Below are 24,726 nucleotides of genomic sequence, written 5' to 3'. Positions count from 1 at the left end.
TAAATAGTGGTGTCCATTTTGGACAGCACATGTTCTTTTCTGTCCTTTCAGACATCTGTTGGCCCCTGTGAGCATTATTAAAAAGTGCTCCTTATTGAAGCTACCTTATACATAAATAGTAGTCAAGTAGTTTGTGAATTGGAAATATGTTTTAAACTTTCAGAATTTTTCATCATCAATTTTCTCTTGGAAATAAATTATCTCTTAGCACTTATTGATGGCCTTGTGGGTCATTCAGCTATATGACTATGAGGAGCGAGAAAGGCCAATACCTCAGTAGTGAAATGGACATTAGACTAGAACTAAAGTTGTCATCTTATCTCTAGTTTTAGTAACTAAATAATGGGTGCTTTTCAGCAAATTAGTTTATTGTGTGTGGAACCTTTTTACTTTTGCAGATGCATCAAATTGCAGTTTGGAGGAGAGGCGGCGCAAGCAGAAGCCTGGGCCTGGCTGGCAGCCAATCAGCTCTCATCAGTCATCACCACAAAGGAGTCCAGGTACAGCCCTAGGGTTCATCTGACCCTATAGGGTTTACCCCCGCAGATACTTCCCTGGTGCCCCCAGTTAGCGTCTGCCTGACTGCACTTCAGTTTGTTCAGAATCCTCTAACGGCTCTAGCCCTCAGTAGACGACCCTTCCTTGAATTGCATTTACAGTTTGTATTATACAGCTTAGCACTTTAGAATTGTAGCATTTCACAGTTTGGAAGTCTTTCAACTCAATTCCTACACTGGAAACACCAGAATCACTATTAAAATGCAGATTATGAGATATCACCCTGGCCTTCTACATGATTCTAGTGCTTGATCAGGTTTGGAAACAGCGATCTGAGCCATTTTTCTTATTTTAGAAATTAGGAACAAAGACATTAAGTGAATTGTGTAGTCAAGTATAGATGTGATTAGTGGGAGAGAAATATAAGAATCCAGGTCATCTAGTTTCTAGTACTAGCCCTAAGGCACATTGACTCTAATAATATTAGTTGCCATTTAGCAATATGATCAATTCAGTTATAAGCTCCTAAGATATTTTTCCTTGTTAATACATGCTTTGAATGGTACTATGAATATCTATTAAGTATCTGGAACTCATTAGTTCTTTCTGCTTTTATCAAGTTCTACAGATGAAGCCTGGCGATTATTATCAACTTACCTGGAAAGGCACAAAGTCCAGAATAATTTATATCACCACTGTGTAATCCACAAGCTCTTAGCTCACGGAGTGCCTCTGCCTAATTGGCTCATAAACAGCTATAAGGTAAGTGGTGTCTTCACTTGGAAAGAGCGAGAAGCTGATCTTTGTCATCCTGATATAACTTCAGGAGATGATTCAAAAGAAAAAGAGAGACTGATAATTTATGCAAATATACTGACTGACATACCTCGGGCAGCTTCTCAATCTTAGCTAAGAACAAAACAGTTTAACTTCAATTCCACGTGAAGTACTGGGTGATTCGATTTAAAGTTCTGTCGTTTTAGTGATTAACTTAATGTCTGCATGAGGTTGTATTTACTTTTCTCTCACCCTAAGTAAAATACAAATTTGATTCAGGCTTTTAAAGTTGGTGATTCTTTTAAATTTTTTGCATTTGTCCTTCATGTATTTCTGAGGATTAATGTGAATATATTGTCTCTTTGGTACTGAGCATTTCTGCGAAGGATTGTTGACTTTTACTATTGTGGAAAAGAACTAAAATGTGTCTTAGACCACAAAACAGGGGAGGGAGAGGCCACTTAACAGATAGGGCCTCACAAGGTGCCCAGAGGGTAAGCCAATCCTTAGCCCAAGGTAAATAAACCAAGAGAAGTAAACCGAGGTGCTCATTTATTCATATTGAGAAGTGTAAGTGCCAGGGAATCAGGCAGTCCACATCCTTTGGTCATTGCCCAGGCAAGATGGAAACAGACAGATGTTCTTATTCACCGACTCTTTACAGAAGGTTGATGCTGCTGAGTTGCTCCGTCTGTACCTAAACTATGACCTTTTAGAAGAAGCTGTGGATTTGGTCTCAGAATATGTGGATGCTGTTCTGGGAAAAGGACATCAGTACTTCGGCATTGAGGTGGGCGTGTGTGCACATTTCTTTTCATTCTATGTTATCACACTAAGCATCACATTAAGTAAAAACAGGCTCTGAAAATAAATTGAACTATGGAATAGTGGATTTAACCTTTACTATTGGTTATACTGCTAGTTTTTTCTCAGATCCGGAACTGGCCCTCCATGATTCTCGTTTCCTGTTTATAAAATGGGAATACATTTCCTTTTTCTCCATCAAAATAATGTGGCTTTAGTTAATGTTTGGAGGAAGGAGGTAAATAAAAACAAAGTGTGTGTGCTGAAGACTCTGCTGAGTGGCTACCAGTGTTTTCTCATTTAATCCTTACAGCAGCCTATAAGGAATTGTTATAAGCCTTTTTTTTTCCCCCCGTGAGGAAACAGAGGCTCCGAAGTTAAGTTGCCAAAGCTCAGAGAGATGGTAAATAGAAGAGCCAGGTCTAAAATCCAGGTCAGGTCAACTACAGAGCCAAGCTCTTAAACTTTCTGGGAAGAATTCAGAACTTTGAAAGTTGAGCTTTCCTTTTCCAAAAATTTTTTTTCCAGATAATTTGAATCTAAATTTCAGACTGGAAATGGTATATTTGTTGACAATTTAGAGAAGTTTCGCTGAGTGTGTTTACCCTTAATAGGATAAACTTAGGAGCCTTAGGCCTCCTTTTTAAGATACGCGATGACATGAATTTTAAAATACATTTGAGGGGTAACCAGTTAGCTCAGTTGGTTAGAGCATGGCGCTAATTAACACCAAGGTTGCTGGTTCAATCCCCTCACTGTGAGCTGAGCCCTCCTTAAAAAAAAAAAAAATACGTTTGATTTAACAAAGAAAAGGATTAAGTTCCTCAGTTGAAAAGAGAAAGGGGAAGGGTTCTCACTGTGTGTGTAAGGGGAAGGGTTCTAACTGTGTGTGTGTATATGTGTACTCATGCACACATACACACAATTTCTTATAATGAAAAAAATAAGTAAAGCATTTTATGTTATCAAAACCTGTGAAAGAAAAAAAAAACACCTGTGACAGTAACTGCCCAGAAGGAATGGTCCACTTTTCATGTTTTCTTCAAATAATAGCTGCTTTATCCTTTCAGTTTCCACTGTCTGCAACAGCTCCAATGGTGTGGCTCCCGTACTCTTCTATCGATCAGCTCCTCCAAGCTCTGGGAGAGAACAGTGCCAACAGTCACAACATTGCCGTAAGATAGCCTTTCTTTCCTAAGCCCTGCATTAACCGTTACACCTGCCGGCTTGCCCGTCAGTGCTCAAGGATTAAGGGGAGGTTAGAAGCCGTGTATTGCCCTTCACATGCTGCCCCAATCCCTTTATAGAATGATTAGTTCAATGAGCTGTAGCCTTTCTGGTTCTGGGAAGACAGCTAATAAGGCATTATGAAACATACTGGTGTGATTGCATATTTAGAACATGTGACAGGTAGGCAGGATATAGCAGAGAAGTCCAGTTTTAGCAGGAGAGTCACAAAGCAGACTCCGATACTGAACAGCGATGAAACAAAGTGGAGTAGCTAACATCTTCATTAGAGGAGGTCTGGTGGGTGAAGTCAGAGTGGCTAATAACCTCAATCTTTTTTGGTTCTTGACCTATTCTATAATGATTTCCTGCTTTTCTCCTACAGCTGTCCCAGAAAATACTTGACAAGTTGGAGGACTACCAGCAAAAAGTTGATAAGGCAACGCGGGATTTATTATATCGTCGGAACTTGTGATCCTGATGGTTGCCTAGCCTTTGTAACCGCTTGGTGCCTCTTAGGGCTTAAGACTTTCCCCTACAAGAGCCCTGTACTCCAGGCTGATTTTTATACCTGTAAATGATGTGTCCAACGTCCGAGTCTTCATTCTGCGCAAAAGGAGTGCACATGAGTCACAGGACCTATGCTTGCTGGCGGTGCTAACACACAATTTCTGGTGTCAACCTTGGTCTCAAAGAGCTGCTTTTGTATAGGATTCACAAGCTTTTTTTAGAGTTTATATTTTTTTAAACTACCGAAGACATTCTTTATCTGCAAATTCAAAGCCACCTTCACTTTCCAAAATAACTGATGGTTGTTGGTTTGTTGTAGCTGACTACCAAAAGCAGTCACTGCAAATCCTTTCATTCCCCCCATCACTTTTTGTATTTCTAGGGAATTATTTTGGTCCAGAACTGACATGTATTTTCTGTATTGCAAACAGAGACTGATGGTTTTACATACTCTTTTCATTATTTATTGTGGAGTTTTTGTATGATCTTCAATAAAGTCTTAAACAGTTTGCCTAGATTAAGCCTAAAATGATGACCAGCTGTCAAAGAAGATATCTTATGTTGAATCTGGTTCTGAGGCTAAAGTTGAGAAAACTCTTAGCTAAGAAAAAAATTAGGAATCCATCTATAAAAGTAATAGATTTTCAAAATAAATTCTCGACTTCTATGATTTATGGTAATCAAGCTGGACTCGATCATACAGTTAGCCTAATAATGTATTGGACCAAAATATAAACTTCCCTGGTCAGATTCAGAAGCATTCATGCCCACAAATTTGGAGAAAGTGAAAAATAAAATCTTGTATTTTATATATTAAAATTTATCTTTTAAGGAAACAAACTGTATGCTACTTACTTGTTTGGCCTTTGATCTTTCTTGAGTTTTTCATAAGACTTTAATTTTTATACTATCAATACGTATTTACATTGTGTATTTTAAATATCAATGTGAGTTTCCCTGTGGTACTGTATTGGTAGATGCTGCAGTGTATGGTCCTTTTTTCCTTTTAGCTCTGCCATGATAAGCATTTGAGGCAATTAGGGACTGGGAGAGCCCTTGCCCTCCTAGCTCTATGAACCAGTGGCTTCCAAGAGCAAGAAATACATTTTAACCTATATACACATGTATAACCAAAAGAAAGTTTTCACAAAAGTATGTATTCTTGCTTACTATGTACCCTGATGTTTTCGTGAGTGACTAATGGATCATAACCCACAGTCTGAAAAATAGCAAACACTGTTGTAGCCATTTCTGGAGGACAAGAAGTATCTTGAGACAACTGGCCCTGTTGCAGAAATCTATCCATTTGTGTTGCTGATCAAAGCAGGGGCTTCCATGATGGCAGTTCACAAGACACTGACCAGCTTTTCCTGTCCTCACTATTTTGGTTCAAGACATGCTGGACCCAGCACATCTCTTCTGTCCATTTTCTTCCACCGTTCTTACTTTGATTCCCAACCAAAGCAGAAGGTATCCTCCTGAGAGGACAGTGGGCATGGAGATTTTCAATCACAGTCACAGTGGCCAATGATTTCATTAACCATGCCATGTAATAAAGTCCCAGTAAAAACTGGACACCAAGGCTGAAGGGAGCTTCCTGTTGGGGGAACACACTGACGTGCTGTGAGGGCAGCAGACCTCACACCACAGCGAGGCAATATCGGAGCTGTGCTTCCTCCTAGACCTTGCCCTATTTGTATCCTTTCTAATAGAATCATACGTATAGTACTATCCTACTTCTGTGGATTGTTCCAGAGAATTCTCAAGCTTGAAGAGGTCATGGGAACCCCCAATTTTATAGCCAGTCAGAAGGATGGTGCCCTGGGGACCTCCTTGGAACTGGCTTTTAAAGTAAGAGCAGTTTTTTGGGGGACTGAGCCCTTAAACCTGTGGAGTCTGATGCTAACTTCCAGGGGTTATCGTCAGAATTGAATTTTCCAAAGTATGCTCAGTTGGCGATGAGACAGAATCAAGTGACAAGATTTGGATCAGTCAACACACACATACTAAAGTTCATTCTACCCTACCGAAGCTGGGACTTTGGCGAACAGTCCACCTCTGCAGGTAACCTGTTGAAGTTTCAAAAGTCAGGGCTTTAAAATGGGTTTAGGAAGGTCAGTTTTTGAAATTTCTATGGAGACGTGATACCTACCAAATATGATTATAAATAATATATTTGAAAATACATGTCTATTCAAATGATTGCTTTTCCCAGGTTTTCACTTGTCAAGTGTCAGTCCTGGTAATTTGGTTTTACTGAAATAACAGCACCACAAACAAAATAACCCTCAGTAATTCCAGAGGTGCTTAGGCCCCTGGCAATCAAGGATCAGGTCTGATTTTTCTTTAAAGGAAGTCACTGACCACGTTTACCCATTCTGAGTCTAGACATAGGCAAACTTCTGTAAAAAGCCAGATAATAAATAGTTGGGACTTGGTAGTCTACATATGGTCTCTGGCGTATATTCTTTGTTTATTTGTTTAACCCTTCAAAAAGTAGGCCTAATTTACCCATAATTTTCCCACCCCTGGTCTAGATCCTTAACACCTGTGAGGTCAACAACAGCAAAACATGTCTAGGGAAAGCCAGTGGTTCTCAACCCTGGTTAAGCATCAACCTAAGAGCTTTTTAAAAATAATTTATATGGGCCCTGCACTCCCACCCCCAATTTAATGACTGAGATTCTTACATTGCTTTAATGCTCTCCAGATGGTTCTATGAATAGCCAGGGTTGAAAACCCTGGTTATAAACATAACAGTCACCAGCAGAAATTTAAGTTTACCTCCAAAGAAAACAGCCTTTCACATGCATTGTGATTTTTAGCTCATTATTTCAGCTTGGTTCCAGCCAGTTTTATAATAGAACCTGGACTTTTATGTAAACAAAAGTCTCATTCATAGTAAGAATAGCTACCATATAATGATTGCTTATTTTGTTCCTGATACAATGCAAAGAAATTAAAACTATGATCTAATTTAAACTTCACAACAACCCTATGGATACTGGTACTAACGTACTTTACAGTTGCAGAAACAAGTTTAGAAATGTTAAGAAACATCCAAGAAATCGTACCTAGAAGGTGCTGGAGCTGAGTTTTGAATCCAGATGTTTGGTTTCAGAATTCCTATGCACAACTACTGTTTCAATGCCTCTCCTTTCAAGAAATAAATCAGGAAATTGCTAATAGCTTCAAAACAATTCTCCCCTGCTTCTTCTAGCTGTGAATTTTTCAGAAATCTTGGGAGTCTAATCTCAGGACACTCTAATCCAGATCTTTCTCCCATGGGCAAGAAAAGGAAAGAACTTTTAACTACTTATTTCAAGTTTTTATATATTCATGCACTATATTCACTCAAAAACTGAGCGCTTCTATTCCAGAAAGTGCATTTCATATACAGGGAACAAAACAGACAAGTCAGTGCTTTCATGGCTCTTGCATTGGACAATCAATTTGAGGGTTCATCTATAAATAGGAGACAGTGATATCTACCCTATAAGGTGGTGAGTATTGAATGCAATTCTACATGTAAAGCGCTTAGTGCCTGACACAGATTAAGTGCTCCATAAATGTTTTAGATATTATTAGTATGCTCTAGTAAAAAATGAGTTAGCAGCCAGGGAGGTGAAAATAAGAACCAGTGGATTTCTTCTTAAACTCAATTTAAAAGGGGGAGATGAGTATCAACTGTAGGAATATCAAGTGCTCGGCATGGAGCTAGAAGGTTCAGAGAGGTAATGCCTGCACTGGGTCTTGGGGAATTAAAAAAATTTCATCTTGCGATGCAGTAGTTATTCCAGCTAGGCTGAAGGATTGAAGGTGAGAGAGGTGACATTCCAAGTGGCTGGCTCCAGAAGAGAGGTGAAAGATGGGGGTGGGCACTGGACAGGGGAGGAAGTGTGCTAAAGGACGATCCATAAAGCAGTTCGACGAGGATACCAGTGGGCCAGATTGGGAAGGCTCCTGTATCCCATCATAGCAATTTAGGCTTTTTCCTCGTAGCAGTACCGCTTCTGTCACTGGAGGCTCACGGGGATGTCCAAGCAAGGATTCAAGCCAGAGCAGAGCCGTGGTGACGGGTTCTTGTCTCCATGCAAGAAAGAATTCGAGACCAACAAGACAGATGCAGGAAAGAGAAAGTGATTTATTAAAAATGAAAGTACACACTTGAGAAGAAAGTGCAGGCCAAGTCAGAGAACGCATTGAGCCTCGGAAGTCATGATCAGGGGTTTTTATCCACCCCACTGCCCTGGGGTGGGAATTGGTGATGTCCTATTAACGTGATTCATTCATTTCCCCTGTGTGGGACCCTCCGTTTCCAGCTTTTTCTTCCTTACATGGTTCCTCTGGGACTGTCATGGAGTCAGATGCATGATGGGAGTCGTAGTAACCGCAATGCAAATGACATTAAAATGAGCTAAAGGTCAGATCCTGGTCATAGGGATTGGCCTTGCTGGATGAAATTGGTTCTTGTCTTTCTCCAGCTGCAGGTGCTGGAGACAGTCAGTTATTAATTTTGTAACCATCCAGTGAGGCACCTCATGTTGTACCCTGGAGGGAATTGTCAATTTCCTAGGCTACCTATCCTGCATTTAAATCCTATCCTGCATATAAATCCTATCTGAAAGATTTTCCAACCCATGATCATATGGGTTGTTGAGGGACTGGAGGTCAGACTTCTGTAGCTGCTTCAACCTGAGATGGGTCATTGACCCTACCTAGCCTGGGACCAAAAATCCCTACCTGCCTGATCTAAGGAGTCAAGACCTCCCTCCAGTGTCGGCTCGTTGAGGGCACCCATTTAAATCCTTGGAGGACCATCATTTTTACGTGGAACTGCTATAACCTGGAGAAGCCAAATTTGACATGGAGGTTAAAAAGACATGGTCTGAAAAGTAGTAGTAATAGGAGGAGGGGGAGGAAGAGGAGGAGGAAGAGGAGGAGGAAGAGGATAAAAATCAAGGGTCCTAACAGACAGAAACAAGGTTCTGGAGGGTAAAACATTCTTTACAGCCTGCCAGACAGAGTCCGCTGTTGGATTTCTCTTTGCGAAACCATGAAGCCATTTGGCTTGATCATATATCTTTTTAACGTCTCCCTCATTTCCTCCGTACCTGTCTAAATACATTTGCACTCTCAGTTCAACACAGACCTTCAGAGTCCTGTCACCAGCCATTGCTGAAATCCATCCATTAGACTTTTTAACCTTTCACTCTGTTGGCCACACTTGTTCCTTCAAATAAGATTCCCACCCGGCACTCCATCTTAACACCAGCTCTTCTTTAGCCACTCCCTCTCCACTTTCTCTCTACATAGCTTATATCTCTCTACTTACTATGCAACTCTGTCATTTTCCGGTGTCCCTCATTCTGGCCCGCTTTAATGCCCTTCCCTACTCACACCTTAATCAGCTTCCTTATCAATTTTCCTATCTCCCAAGTCCTTTCTTTCCTTCCAAATTGGTACATCAAGAGCTAGTCTACTACTGCCTCCTACTCTAGTCCTTCCTCATTACACTTTTTTTGTACGTTTCATTACAATATGATCTTTCCACCCAAAATGTGACCACCTAGACCTGTTTTGCGATGATAGGATTCCCCACTCTCGATCCTCATTCCACACTTGCTCTGCCTTGTAGACCCTCCACTATACAGTATTTCCTTTTCTTTTTTATTGCTTCATGACTTTTAGCCCAGGGGTGCTGGCTATGAAATATCCAGCAGAGAGGCCATTGCCCTTAGCCATTATATTAGAAAAGTTTACAAGGTTATTGGTTTCCCAATCCCCCCCAGAGAGGCCAGGAATGAAATAGGACCAAGAAGATTAAAAGCATGTTGGTGGCCTAGTCTGGTTGTGGAAGAAGCAATTATCAAGTGGGGTGATGGGAGGGGCACAGGTGAAGGGAAAAACAAGAGCTAAGAGAAAACCTAAACGGAAACTAGCTATTAAGCTGTGGAATTTTCTATTTATCCCTGGAAGGAGGTAATAACTTCTGGTCTTTCATCCACTATCTTGGGTGTATTGGCCAGGAATCGAACCCGGGTTTCCCATGGGGCAGGTGGTGAGAATTCTACTACTAATCACATTTCATCATGGGGAACTTCAGTCAAAAGGATGTAAGAGTTTGGGACTAGCCTCATTGACAGCTCTCAAGTCCTGGACCATACAATATTCTCCATTTGGCTTTTTTACAGGCAGTACATGGGAGTTATAAGGGGACTGAGGATTATCAGCCCATGACAAATACATTTATCAATGTGGGGTTTTAGTTCCCGATGAGCTTCTGGTCTCAACTATTGGCGCTTGCATGGGTATCCAGCTGTTTCCTTTATCCTAATCTTTATAGGAGGTACCCGAGTAGACTAGACTTCCCAGGCATTCCCTTATCCCATACTATAGGATTTACAGCCGATCATATATGGGCCGGGGTGAGATCCACAGGAACCTTGGTTGGGTCAGAGTCTGAGGCCAAGAGCGACATCAAACGATTGAGTTCACGGGGTGAGTCAAGAAGCTGGATGTTCGTGCCCAGAGCCATCATTAAATCCCTTCCCATTCAGGGAGTGGGGCATTCTGGCATAACTAAGAATTCTTAAGAGACTAGACTAGACAGTCTTGGAGGCCATAGCAAAGGGGTGGGGTGAAGTATCTTTTTTTAGGTTGGCCATCTACCTCAGTGACAGTGCCAGCTTTAGAGGTCAAAGTCCTGTGCATGATCTGTCAAGACCGAGTAGGTGGCTACCGTAACAATTAAAAAATCTTTTTTCTTACCTGCTACGGTACATCAAGGGTCACCCAAGGTTTTTGCATAATCACAAATGACATCTTTCATGAGGCATCACCAGGAGCCCTGCGCTCCTTCGGTCCTCCACAGACAGGACCATTATGGGTTTAGGTGCCCCCAGTTCCCTTCAGAGCCAGGGGCATTCCCTCTTCCAGTGGCCTGATTGGTTGCATTGAGGACAGGACCCAGGGGCTCTTTCCTGGAGCAAGGACACTGGTTGCTCCAGTGCCCTGATTTTCCACAGCTAAAGCAGCCTCCCTATGGGGCTGTGGGACATGTCCCTATAGACCATCCCTTTATCTCTGTGGGGTGACCCTGAGGTTGCAGGGCACTGCTGATAGCGACAATTACCATTTGAGCCTGTCACCTGGCCTGCCTGGTCTCACACTGGGTCTTTTTATCCTCCTTAACCTGGTCTCAATTGTTAGACTCCAAAGGCCATAAGCAACAATTGAGCCACTGGGGTCAGAGGGCCAGAGTGACGTTTTTGCATCTTTCTCCTGATATCAGGAGGAGACTGATTGACGAAATGCTGGCCAAGCAGAGATTTTCCCTCAGGAGAGGAAGGGTCAATATTGGTAAATTTTGTGAAAGCCTTGACCAGCTATCCCTGGAACAAGGCTGGATTCCGCCCCCACCCCCATTCCTGAGTAACCTCCTTGACCTCTTCATAACTGAGTAGTTTGACTATACTTTTTTCATATCTTCAGTTAGACAAAGCACCCTATGGTCCCTTTTAATAAGCTCTCCCTGCCCCAAATGATAATTCCAGGCAGGGTCCTGATTTGCGAGCACAGTTGTTCCCCACGGGGTCTGTCTGGCTGGGCAGCAGCCATCCTATCTGCATGTCCTTGGGCTGTGACCCAGATTCTGTTTTTCTTCAGGAGTGCAGCAAGTGGACATGACTATCAGGACGTCTCTCCAGGTTGGATGGAAAGGCATTGTTAAGGCCTGGAATTCATCAGTAAATTTACTCAGGTCCTCAGAAGTATCCTAACTTAATTTTGCATTGGGCAAGGATTGTCATGGAGAATGAGGCATGGATTCTAATGGTCCCTGCATCTCCATTTGCAACCTCTCTGAGCAGACATAATTTGGTAGAATCCGGGTGGTGAGAAGCTCCACTCTGGGTAAGTCCTGGAGCTAAATTCAGCCATCTCTTTTGGCAAGGAGTGTCAGGGGGAATAGAGGAGAACGGGGAGGAGGTGAGGTAGAACTTGTAGGTGGAGGAGAGGGCAAGGGATAAACTGAAGAAACCGGGTGTTCCGGCCCTGGACCTCGCTGCTCTTATCAAACCCCTTCCCTGACAGGACAACAGCATTCCCGATAGAAGGTGACTGTCCAAGAGGTCAGGATTATCTTTAAGTGGGGCAGCCAGGGGAGTGTGAGCATAACAAATTTTACAGGAGCGCCTCTTCTCGGGGTCTCAATAGAGGGCCATGAAGACCTGTACGTACAGAATCTCTGTCCATTTTCCTTCTCCTTTACAGAAGAGGTCTAGTTGGAGAATTGTGTTATACTTTAGGGTCCCATTTTCCAGCTAGTTTTCCCTGTCCCCTAGTTTATATTGGGGCCAGGACGTATTGCAAAAGAAAACAAGGCTGACCAATTTAAAATTTTTCCAGTTATTTACTATGCAGCGAGTGAGGAGTCTTCAGGTGTAGACTAGGAATTTCTCATGATGCCTAGAACAAGAAAACAGAAACTAGAAGGTCAGACTAGGGAGGAGGGCATCCACTGGCTCTTGGTGTCTGACCAGCGAAACCCAGGTGTCCCCAGGGTGGACCTGGGCAGTCCCCAGTATTGAGAGCTCTTGACCCCTGGCCATTCCAGGGTTTAGAACAGAACAGAGGTTTCCAGGCAACAGAAGCCAGGCTAGTAGGACAGAGGGAGTGGGACTTTGTAAAATGATATTTGGATCTCTCCTGAAAAAGGACCTCACGCCGCACAAAAATGACCCGAAAAATACAAAACTCCTGGAGGGAAGAACTCCTATATTGTCTCTGTGACAATCAATGGGAATGGCAAATAAGTGATCTAAAGACTGAATGGATTTTACCTGCAAGATTGGTCTAAGACTGGTTGTCACATCAGGAATCCAACCTGGGCTGCAGCACTGAAAGTGCCAAATCCTAACTGCTAGACCACCGAGAGAGACCACCCCTCTGTGCCCAATCAGCACTGATATATTGGGGGCCATGGGCAGCAGACTGACAGCTGTCAAACCCAGAGACCGCAGGAGACCAAAAGGCACGAAAGTCAAAAGAGGAGGAGGGAGGCCTGGGCCTGTTCACAGATGGGAAGATGAGGATGAAAAAGTGATCCCAGGATCTGCAAATAGTGAGTCGAGATAGATTCCACTATTATAGACAGGATAGACAGACAGATTGGATAAAAGAGAAGTCCAGACAACGGAATCTCGGAGGCCGTACTAATCCTGAGACAGGAAATTGCCACGGGGAAAGTGGAGAGGTATGATTGTGCAACCGAGTACATCATTGCACAGATATTATCTTCATTTTGGTAGGGATGCCTAGAGCCAATCTACCCTGATCCATGACCAACTTATTCTGTCATGGGAGTCTTCAAGACCTTAAGTGCTCGGGCCATGCCCGTAATCTTCCGAGGTGGTCTTGGAAACAGAAAGAAAGCTAGACAAAAACGGATCTGTTCTGGGCCGGCCCCGTGGCTCAGGCAGTTGGAGCTGCATGCTCCTAACTCCGAAGGCTACAGGTTCGATTCCTACATGGGCCAGTGGGCTCTCAACCACAAGGTTGCCAGTTCCACTCCTGCAAAGGATGGTGGGCTGTGCCCCCTGCAACTGACAATGGCAACTGGACCTGGAGCTAAGCTGAGCACTCCACAACTAAGACTGAAAGGACAACAACTTGACTTGGAAAAGTCCTGGAAATACACACTGTTCCCCAATAAAGTCCTGTTCCCCTTCCCCAATAAAATCTTTAAAACACACACACACACACACACACACACACACACAGGATCTGTTCTTACCATGGGAAGACCAGTCCAGTCCAGGCTCTGGCAAAGATGTCCCATCTGAGTAGCCAGAGATGTCACCAGAGACTAATGGGTATGTCCAAGAGAGAACTCAACCTAGAACAGCGGTGACCAGACTCTTGACACTGCATAAGAAAGAATTCACAAGCGAAACAAATGCAGGAAAGCAAAAGCGATTTATTGAAAACAGAAGTAAATACTTGAGAAGAAAGTGTGGACCAACTGAGAGAAGGAATCTCGTGGAGGAAGTCATGATCAGGGATTTTTATTCCTCCCAGGGAAGGAACTGGTAACATCCCACTGACATGATTCATTCATCTCAGTCCACTGGGTGGGTGGAAGCCTCGGTTTCCGCTTTTTCTTCCTTAAATGATTCCTCGGAGACCATCATGGCCTCAGATGCATGATGGGAGGCATAGTAACCCCAATGCAAATGACATTATAATGACATTAAAATTAGCTAAAGGTCAGATCCCAAGGTCATAGGGATTAGCCTTACTGGATGAAACTGGTTGTTTTTCTCCAGCTGCAGGTGGTGGATAGTCACGTTACTTGTGTAACCAGTGAGGTCCTTCATGTTGTATCCTGGAAGGGATTGTCAATTTCCTAGGCTACCTACCCTGCTTCACTTCTAGTGATTTTTTCCCCCCAGTTGATGAGCAACGTGAGGCATCATCTTTGTCCGCTAAAATAAAAATATATAAAAGCATAAAAGACCCACTATTCTATTTACCGTTCAATGCTATACCCAAAGTAAACCACAATAATCAAGGTGAAACTCGGGGATAGGCCCTCAAATCAGCATAGCTTCCTAGAGGACAAACGAAGACGAACTGTAAGTCCAAAACAGACACAAGATGGAGGACAAGAGGGTAAAGAAAAGACTCCGCAAAAACGCCTGGGTGGAGTCCCACGTGATGGGCAAGTAATTCTAAACTCAGGCCCTTCCGCACTATTGGCTTGACGCTCACCCTTTGTCCTTTTCAATTGGCTAAAGATTCCATCAATGGGTCAAAATAGCCAATCGCTGAGCGCGGTGGATAAAGCCCGCCCTCCCTCTCTAGGGGGAGTAGCCAGAAGCCCATAAAGTGCTCAAGGCGCTTGCGCTGGCGCGCGCTCCGCGGTTAAAAGTGGATCCTCGCAAGAGGCGGTGTCGCCGCACATGAATATTGATTACGCAGCGCCACGCCGAGCGCCCTCCCCTCTCGGCTGTCCGACGCTAGCAGCTCGCGCTTGGGCTCGCGATGGGGAAGAAGTCCCGGGCGGTACCCGGCCGCAGGCCTATCTTACAGCTTTCTCCACCGGGTCCCCGGAGCAGCACACCTGGCCGGGACCCGGAGCCGGAACCCGACCCCGAGCCGGACTCGACGGCGGTGGCGCCCAGCCAGCCAGCCCCGCCGGCGCCGCCGCCGACGACGACCACCGCGGTGACTGCCGCCCCGGCCCCGGAAGATTCGCCTTCTGAAGGTAAGGGTGCGCGAGGGACCTCGGCCCCTAGGTGGGGCGTCCACAACTCGAGCTCGGGTCTTGTTGAGGCCTAGACCTCCCGGGCAAGGCCGGGGAGGAAGAGAATCCTGGCGGGCGGCGTCTGCATCCGAGGCCTGCTGCGTGGGGCCTGCGAGAAGGACGGCAGTGTGCCCCAACGTGGCGGAAGGGGCCGCGGAATCGCGCGCGCCAGTCCCAGAGGCGCCATCTCTGTTGCAGGGGTTGGCCCAGGCACCCAGAGTTTCGTCAACGTCCACGCTCGGTATTGGATAACTTACGGGGTAGATGTGAGTATGCGTTTCCGCGTTCGAGGCTTGATGTCTGGAACCTGGTCTTTTTTGCACATCATCCGCTTTTCCTGTCGTTTTTGTTGATACTGAAAGAGACCCTTTAGAAGTGAGCAAACCCTTTATACTATGCCAGCTAAAGTGTAAGTAAGCCCAAGTTGGCGGGTATCCCAAAAATTCCTGGAGAAGTAGAGCTTGTGGGTTCCCAAGTACTTGTGTGTTTCTCCTCGGAATGGTACTTGAATTAAGAGTAACTGGACAACGCTTCTATAAGCCAGACCCTGGAGTGGTTATTTCAGGTGTTAAAAAAAAAAATCACGTTGGTAGCTCATGCGGGGAAAAACATGCTATAGCTGTGCTTGTTGTAAAGGCCCTGTGGTAGCCTGGAGAAGATTTATTGTTTGTGTATTTTTTAATTATTTCAGGTGTAATTTTTATAGGTAACGTTCAGGTTCTTAAAGTCACTAGGTGGAGAAAAGAAAAAAAGTCATTAGGTAGTTGGAAGATTCTAGTTCTCCTTGTTTTTCATCTCCCATTTATTTGGGTCAGTGATGGATTATACACACCCTGCTTTTAAATTGATGAAATCTAGAGTTGAAAGGTCAAATCAAAGATTATTTTGTCACCTGTAGTGTTTTCTGTGGTCCATCGTCTGACTGTAGGTTTCTTTTGTTCGTTTTCTAAATCCAGATGAACAGGAAGTGGTGGTGGAGGTTCCCAGAGTTGTTCAGAATCCTCCAAAACCAGTCATGACTGCCAGACCCACAGCCGTTAAAGCAACAGGTATAGATTTTTTTTTATTTTCTATATCTTTTCTACAGTATCTTTCATTAGGATCAAATTGGGTTTGTATATAGTGTTGTTGAATGCTTCGGTGTTAATGATTTGTCTTTATCCATAAAAATGAACATTTAAAATCTTTGTGAGTTTGTTGATACGTGTGTGTATGCGTATATATAGTATATATATATGTGCACATATTTATACCTACATACACACGCACACATTTCAACCAATGTAAAATTTGTTGCTTTTTATTTGTACCCAAAATACTTTGCATTACTTTTTCTTCTAATGCCATTTGGTAATGAATTTTCTGGCTCCCGCCACTAGGTTGGTGTTCTTTTACATGCTGCTTTGGTGGTACCTAACAAATGTTTGTGGAGCTGAAAATTGCTCTTATTAAATACTTATTAAGCACTAAAGAGTATTTGTGACAGTGGTTTTGTAGGCAAACTTGGGTTTAAATTGCCACTCTGGCATTCATTCTAAGGCCTCTGGAACTCATCTACCTATACAATGGATCTTTCAGCCCTAAGTTAATTTGATGATTAAATCAAACAATATATAAAGTTTTGACACATAGCAAATGACAAAAGTGTTAGTTTTCTAATTTCTACATATCATGAAAAATTAAAATATGTTTTGATACTAAGTATTATAATAATTGGTAGTAATTTTATTCTTTGCAGTTTGAAGTACTTTTTGTACTATGTGACACTGAATAACAGATGCTTATTCCTCCTCACCTGCCCCCTTCCTGTTTGCCACTTAAAACAAAACAAAAAAATCCCAGTGTGGGTTAAAAAATCTCAGTGTGGTTGTGAGAGAGATTTCCAAAGTAGGAAGTACTATTTTGTATTTACTAACTACATATATTATTTCATTTGAGTCCTCTAAGAATCATGTAAGATAGAATTTAAATGTTCCCAGGAGAAATTTCTTTAATTGCTATGTCAGTCAGCACTTTAGGCATTTCTGTGCTTTGTGAACAGAAATGTTTTCATTCTGTCCAAAATCATCCCGTAAGGTAAACGATATATCAGCTTTATTCAGTTCTTAACCTACCAGTTGGTATAATGCATAGAAAAAAGTTTGTCCAACAAAAACCAAAAGGAAAACAATTTTCCATTATTTGCATGGCTTTGTGTAACAAATAGAGTAGATACTCAAGAATTTACTTTTTAAAATATATCTTTATCACTGTAAACATACCAAATTTCTTTCCACAAAAATAAAAATTAAGTTTTTTAAGTTATTAAATATGCTTTTATAATATAATAAAACAAGCATATCAATACTTTTTAGTATATGTGCTGCCAAAGCGAGCACAGGCATATCAATACTTTTATGCTAAAAACATTGTATATGCATGTGAAATTAAGGAAAATTTTAGAATAAATTCTATTAAATTAGATCGATAGACCACTTTGATTGTCAACCAGTATTTAAGCATCTTCTAGAAAAGGGTACTTAATGTGGTTCCACAGATGAGTGTCAGCAGTGTGTGAATCCCCTGAAGTGGGACACTCAAGTGTGTTTCCTGGGAGAAGGTCTGTAGCTTTTATGAGATTGATTATTAATAATTTCTGTGACTAAAAGGATTAGAAACCACTGTTCAAACGGTGTTACGAGGAAGTGATAGTTACTAGAAATATAAGGCACAGTTACTGTTTGAAGCTTATCAGGAATGTTAGGTTTATAATCTGAGAAATAATTTACTGCCTGATATAGTTGATTTGCAAATTGTGTGGCACCATGCATTAAAGGGAAGTATGCTGAGGTTTGAGGAGTCAGCACCCCTCAGAAAAAGACTGCTAAGGACTGTGGCTCTGAAGAATGGCCTTGCCTTCTCAGGTCTCAGGTGGTAACAACATCTCAGGAGCAGTCTAGGTCATGGTCCTGTGAGACTTTTGTTTATTTTTCTAAGATTAAGCAATTTTGCATTATGTATACATTTTTTCAGTGTTTTAAATTTATGCCCGTTTTTACCAATGTATGGATTAAATTTTCAGAGGTGTAATTAAAACTTGCATGCATTTCATGACTTTGATCTTGCTTTTATTCCTTCAGCATTACTTTTTGTCCCCTTAGCATTATTTCATACATTCCTATTACGGTCTGCTTAATCATGAAATAATATTGCATCTAGTATTGTTCTGTAATTTGCCTTGTTAGTCCCCTGTTTGAGCGCATTCAAGTTTTACAGCTTTTAATTATTTGAGGCTGCTAGAAGCTTTTCGCAGAAACATTTTTTTAGTTATTTCTTGAGTTTATATCCTGAAAGATGAGATTATCTAGCTAAAAGAAACTTGAAGTCGCTTTTGGTATATGTTACCAGCTTGTTCTTAAATATTGAATCATTTTATGGTGTCTCTTAACAATATTAAGTATGCCTCTTCCCCCCCAATACTGGGTTTAATCGTTTTCATTTATTTTACTATTTAATAGTCATTATGTTGTTAGGAATTTGGAAGAGGTTTGGTTTGTGCTGTGGAAAGCTCTGAGGTGAAGAAACGAGGACTAGGTGGAGCCTTAGCTAAGCTTACGGCCTGTGAGACCCACCCCAAGCCTGAGGAATTACACCTGCTTGGGGAATTTTGTGATCAAAATTCCACACAGCTCATCTGGTTGAAACCTTTTACCAAAGGGTATATATAGAATTAATGCCAGTGACCTGGGTGATTATATCTGTGATTGTCTCTAAACTAATTTTAGGTGAAAATACAAATTTTCCATCTTCTTACTCCTCCCGTCCACACACACACAAAACCATCAGTGCTGAGTGCAGATTTTTTCCATACAGAAATCTCTCCTTTTATAGCTCTACCCCTACAAGGTTATTAATTATTACCTGTTGTTCAGAAAATCAGGAAAATTAACTGGTATGCCCCAAAACAACGAGAAATAAAATATTTGGTAACTGGAAAATGGAAACACTGTCAAATATCTACTTTGAATCCTTCTAACTAATTTTGGAAATTAATATTTAGTGTATGAACTAGTCTATATACTAAAAATGAAGGCAAGATTTATGTGACTAAAGCATCGAATGTGAATTCTTGTATGATAAAAATAAAGCAATTTAAGTTTACTTTTACCTGAACCCATGAATTCATTTATGGAATTATGACAAAGAAAACTAGATTTTGCTTCTTGATAAATCTGTTCATTTACTAAATATTTATTGAGAACATATAATGTGTCAGGCACTGGGAAATCTAGTCTTATTAGTAAAGCTGAAAAGTCTAGCTAGGCTTTAACATTCTATGTACCTATGATAATAAAATGATATATATAGGGTATATACGCTCACTTAATTTGTATAACTAGGGTAACCACAGGTGCTACAAAAGGAAATAGCGTACATAGCAGCATTTCAGAGGCCATACCTCATACAACTTGAGTTTGAGGAAGACATGAATAATTGGTTCTCGCTGGTTTTTTTGTTTGTTTGTTTTTTGTTTTGGTTCTAGGGTTTTAAATTCCATTTAAATTTGTCACTTCTTGTTTGACGAAAAATCATTTAAAAAACTTTTTTTAATGTTGAAAATCTCTTTGTTTCATTTACTAAACCCTAATTGCTTTACTTGTTTAATATGGACACATAAATCAACAAATCCTAAAACCCGGATATGTGCTATTTTGACAGAGTATGAACTTGAATAATTGAGCATGTATTTTGAGAAGGATGCCAAGTATTTATGCAGATTGGTTTTCTTAGCTCTAAGTGCATATTTGATGATTTATTTTGAGGGTGTGTTCTAATCTGTAAGTAAACTAAACTGTTTGGCTAGGAAGCATTTCAGATCTTGCTTTCTGGCAATTGTCAGTTTGGCTCAAATAGAATCTTATACATAAAACTGGCTAAAGAACCATGTTATGTTTTCTCTTGGATGCTACCTAGAACATACTGAATTGTTATTACTAATGTTGACCTTTTTGTTTCTAGGGGGCTTATGCTTACTTGGTGCGTATGCTGACAGTGATGATGAAGAGAGTGATGCTTCCGAAAAACCAGCACAATCTAAAGAGTCGAATGGAAACCAGTCAACTGATATAGATAGTACATTGGCCAACTTTCTAGCGGTTAGTGGTGTTTTGTTTGGGTTTTTTAAGTTATTGAAGCCACTTTGGGACTCAGAGCTCAACTGGTTAGCCTACTTGGCAATCTCTGTCTCCCTCTCCCTTCATCTCCCCCTTTCCCTCTCTTCCTTAGTCCCTTCCGTCTCTTTCCCTTTTCTCTTCGTTAAGGTTGTAAGAAGGAGAAAAGTGGAGAATAGAAGGGTTTGGGGAACTTGTGTAAGTGGAAGATGAGGGTTTTGATTTGAGAAGCTAAGAACTGAGCATGTAGGATTCTTTAAAAAGTGATTGCCAGTTCCTCCATTTTCTGGGTTTGATGTTTTAATGCATTTGTTACTATTTTCATTCTAAAGGAGATTGATGCTATAACAGCTCCTCAGCCTGCCGCTCCTGTTGGAGCTTCGGCTCCACCTCCAACTCCGCCTCGACCAGAGCCAAAGGAATCGGCAGCATCTACCCTTTCTTCCACTTCTTCAAATGGAACGGACTCAGCCCAGACGTCAGGGTGGCAATATGACACGCAGTGTTCCCTGGCAGGAGGTAAGTTTGACCCTTTGGGTTTTAAAGGAATATAAAGTGCAGTCCTTAAAGGTGTTCTAGGCATTGAGATTCCAAAGATGATGAAAGCCCGTATGCCTTAGCTCCAGGCTTAAGCGTTCTGCCTTTTTAAATACAGTATTTGGAAGATGATAAGTAGGGTAGTTACCTCCGAGAACTACTAGGATATGTTTTTATTTTTTGAAAGCTAATTGGCCCTTTTAACCAGTAGCAGATTATGCCAGGTGAATAATTAAAGCCGTTATTTAAAAAGTCTTTTGGGGTTCAAAACAGAACCATCAAACTGCTTCTCTTAACCACATGTGCACAGATTGGGAGGGGGAGTCCCCCCACCTGCAACATTTGACAGTGTCAGGAGACAATTTTGGTTGTCACAGCAGGGGGTGGGAAAGTGTTGCTGTATCATCTAGCCAGGATTCTGCTAAACACTGCAAAGGACTGGCCCCAACAACAAAGAATTACCGTGCCCAAATGTTAACAGTCTAAGCTTGAGAAACCGTATGTTAGATTGTTAGGGCTTTAGGCATCACTTGGCATATAAGGTCAGAATTGTGGAGCAATTTATGCTTCTTCAAATTGGTTTTATTTTCTTCTAGTTGAAATTGAGATGGGAGATTGGCAAGAAGTCTGGGATGAGAACACAGGATGCTATTATTATTGGAACACACAAACAAATGAAGTGACATGGGAGTTACCCCAGTATCTTGCCACCCAGGTACAGGGATTACAACATTACCAGCCCAGGTAAGAATAGACTTAAAAAGAAATTACCTAGAATGAAATTATTTAAGTGTGTTTTTCCAGGACCCATCAGCTCCAAGTCTAGTAGTTGTTTCAATCTAGTTGTGGAGGGTGCAGCTCACAGTGGCTCATGTGGGGATCGAACTGGCAACTTTGTTGTCAAGAGCACCACGCTCTAACCAACTGAGCTAACCTGCTGCCCTCCCCCCCCCAGAAGGAAATTAGAGTCTTTATCTTTTGCTGGTAATAATTTGCCTTCTATTTGTCTTGCTAAGCATTTTTTTTTTTTTTTTTAAGTTCTGTAACAGGTGCTGAATCTAGTTTTGTGGTAAATACAGAAGTATATACTAAGGAGAAAAATATTTCTGTTTCTAATAGTAAAAGTGGACCAGTCATAGCCAAGCGAGAAGTTAAAAAGGTTAGTGTCACAACTTACCTCATTTGCTTATTTTCAACTCTAAAGAACTTTAATGTTACTCTGGCACAGGTATAGAAGCCTTCTGTTAATATTTTACAACACAAATATGAAATAGGATAAATTCTGTTTTTAAAATTTACTTAATGTTTCTGTTTATTATGTGGCACTTATAGCAGTTAGGGTGCCATAGAGGCTCCTTGGGTCATTGTGAAGGATGTGGGAGCAGTCAAGCAGGGAGGGCTTCAGGTTCTCTTCTCCACTTCAGAATACTTCTATTTGGGATTCTTTTCATAAATATAGTTGATAATGTTATATTAGTTTTAGGTGTACAACATAGTGATTCAACAATTGTATACCTTACAGTGTGATCACCATAAGTTTAGTAACCGTCTGTCATCTTACAAAGTTATTACAGTGTTATTAACTCCCTAACTGTAAGTCGTATCCCTCTGATATATTTATAATTGAAGTTTGTACCTCTTATTCTCCTTCACCTCCCCTACCCCCCCACAACCATCGTTTGTTCTGTGTAGCTGTGAGTCTGTTTTGATTTCACATGTAAGTGAAATATGGTAATTGTATTTCTCTTTGACTTATTTTACTTAGCCATCCATGTTGTCACAAATAACATTTCACTCTTTTCTATGGCTGAGTAATATTCCATTGTATATGTATATTACTTCTTCTTTATCCATTGATTTGTCAGTGAAACACCTAGGTTGCTTCCCTATCTTGGCTATTGTAAATAATGCTGCAAGGAACATAGGAGTGCATATATCTTTTCAAATTACTGTTTTCATTTTCTTTGGATAAATACCCAGAAGTGGGATTTGTGGGTTGTATGGTGGTTCTGTTTTAATTTTTGAGGACGCTCCATACTGTTTTCCATGGCGGCTGCACCAATTTGCAGTCCCACCAACAGTGCATGAGGGTTCAATTTTCTCTACATCCTCGCAAACACTTGTTATTTATTGACTTTTTGGTGGTAGCCATTCTGACAGATAAGAAGTTTTTTTTGTTTCTTATGAAAAGATCAGCTACCTTAACAATTAAAACTAGTGAATCTTGAGCATTTCTATCACCTCATCAGTAAAAGTAAGTTGTATTCTACAGTGAGTGTGTGTGTTGAATTTTAATTTATCTTGAATTTTTTAATGATGGGGAATGTTTCAAAGAGTACTTTCAGAATAATTTAATCTTTAAAGCTCCAGGAGGAAGGTAGAATAAACATCCCAATGGAGGAAGTAGACCCTTTAAATATAATCACACACTTCATTTTAGAAATATTTCACTTTCCTCTTAACCACCTTCATAGCAGAATGTGAGGTTACCTGATTATACAGAAGAGGAAGATGAAGATTTATCCAGTCATGTTGACTTAACTAAAACTGATCTTATTTAAATCTGCCTGTGCTTCTTATCAATCAGTCGGTCTTTTGACATAGCAAGAATGGGGGGAGGAAATGTTTGAGTCCTACCCACAACTAGGTTCTAGTTCAAACTGCTTTCCTAAAGTAGCAGTGCCTCCAGTATACACACGTGAGGAAAATGGTACAAACATATATACTAATCTGTTGGGAGTTGGTTTTTAAGAATATCCAGTGACTGAAAAATAGTGATTTTTAGCATGAACAATTAAATATATACTGAGGTGAGATTTTGAAAATTAAGTGAGATTATTTTATTCTTTATAGGAAGTAAATGAAGGAATTCAGGCTCTCTCAAATAGTGAGGAAGAGAGGAAAGGGGTGGCAGCATCACTGCTTGCTCCTTTATTGCCTGAGGGAATAAAAGAAGAAGAAGAGAGATGGAGAAGAAAAGTAATTTGTAAAGAAGTAGAGCCAGTTTCAGAAGTGAAAGAAACAAGTACAACAGAAGAAGCAGCAACAATAGTAAAGCCACAGGAAATTGTATTGGACAATATGGAAGACCCTTCTCAGGAGGATCTTTGCAGTGTTGTTCAATCTGGAGAAAGTGAAGAGGAAGAGGAACAAGATACCCTTGAGCTGGAGCTAGTTTTGGAAAGGAAAAAAGTAAGTTTTTGAAGTTTTAAAGTACATTTTCTTCCCTCAGTACTGTCATACTCAGGTACCATTATGCTCAATTTACAGCACAAGTATTGGGATTTTGTTTTTCTTATCCTTTCATCTAGATAATGTTTAAGCTTATGCAGTAAAAACTTGAGCAATGGACTTTTATAATTCTTTTGGTCCCTAATGATGCTTTTGGTAGTTGACAACCAATAAAATCTGATATTGTTCTGACTTAAGGATGGATACAATGAGTATCATCCTTGACTTAGCGTCTTAACAAATGAACATTGCAAATTCTTGTGATAACTTGGTTTTTAACCCAACAGTTAAAGTACAAGTTGACTTTCAGTTATTAGCTGTGGCATTGTTTGGATAGTGAAATGGGCTTTGTAAGATAACAGAAGAATTGTAAGGAACTCCTCATTACATGGGCTTTCCTTTTATAAAAGGAAAAAGTACCATCTTTAAAGAAGATGGTCCATGGGAAACTTTCCTGATTGAGAAGTTGATTTTTACCTATTGCTGCCATGATTTTCTTGTAACAGTTTCATCTGCTGCCTTTGGTATAAAGCAAAAATTTCAGAGGTGTTGTATGTCAGTAGTATCTCCTTGAAGCTGTGGAGAGGGACTAGCTAAGTTAAGTTTTATCTGTTGTGTGCATATATTGGAAAGTTTGTGTATTAGTGAATTTCTAGAACATATCTCCTTCAAATTGACATTTGT

General features: G+C 41.0%; 2 protein-coding genes and 1 long non-coding RNA gene across 7 annotated transcripts in view; 2 read left to right on the top strand and 1 right to left on the bottom strand.

Moving 5' to 3' along the window:
- The window catches only part of NUP160 (nucleoporin 160), a 42,957-nt gene extending 38,301 nt beyond the window's left edge, over positions 1-4,656 (top strand). Inside the window, exons 32-36 of the mRNA XM_019743644.3 lie at positions 399-500; positions 1,119-1,260; positions 1,940-2,065; positions 3,150-3,254; positions 3,692-4,656. Coding sequence (XP_019599203.1) covers positions 399-500; positions 1,119-1,260; positions 1,940-2,065; positions 3,150-3,254; positions 3,692-3,781 — 565 coding nt within the window. The 3' untranslated portion in view covers positions 3,782-4,656. The remainder of the gene's footprint in view (positions 1-398; positions 501-1,118; positions 1,261-1,939; positions 2,066-3,149; positions 3,255-3,691) is intronic.
- Positions 1,811-14,484, bottom strand: LOC109453688 (uncharacterized). The gene is made up of 3 exons (XR_002138362.3): positions 14,118-14,484; positions 13,613-13,714; positions 1,811-3,218 (listed from the first exon to the last, which is right to left on the bottom strand). It is a non-coding gene; the product is annotated as an uncharacterized LOC109453688 (long non-coding RNA).
- Positions 14,485-14,732: 248 nt separating this feature from the next.
- The window catches only part of FNBP4 (formin binding protein 4), a 36,371-nt gene continuing 26,377 nt past the window's right edge, over positions 14,733-24,726 (top strand). For 2 of the 5 annotated variants that reach the window (XR_016018368.1, XM_019743646.3), the window contains exons 1-7: positions 14,834-15,085; positions 16,081-16,173; positions 20,123-20,259; positions 20,607-20,793; positions 21,408-21,555; positions 21,850-21,970; positions 23,665-24,003. Coding sequence is in view for 4 of the 5 variants with exons in the window: in XM_019743646.3 (XP_019599205.3) it covers positions 14,863-15,085; positions 16,081-16,173; positions 20,123-20,259; positions 20,607-20,793; positions 21,408-21,555; positions 21,850-21,970; positions 23,665-24,003 (1,248 nt within the window). In the remaining variant the exon portion in view is untranslated. Of the gene's footprint in view, positions 15,086-15,322; positions 15,391-16,080; positions 16,174-20,122; positions 20,260-20,606; positions 20,794-21,407; positions 21,556-21,849; positions 21,971-23,664; positions 24,004-24,726 lie in introns of all 5 variants that reach the window. The other 3 variants (XM_074336398.2, XM_088789589.1, XM_019743645.3) reach the window with 3 other exon arrangements.

This window comes from Rhinolophus sinicus, chromosome 14 (genome assembly GCF_057876585.1).
Source record: "Rhinolophus sinicus isolate RSI-liver-muscle chromosome 14, RSI-T2T, whole genome shotgun sequence".
NCBI classification, from domain to species: Eukaryota; Metazoa; Chordata; class Mammalia; order Chiroptera; family Rhinolophidae; genus Rhinolophus; species Rhinolophus sinicus.
This window is presented reverse-complemented; position numbering and strand designations above follow the sequence as displayed.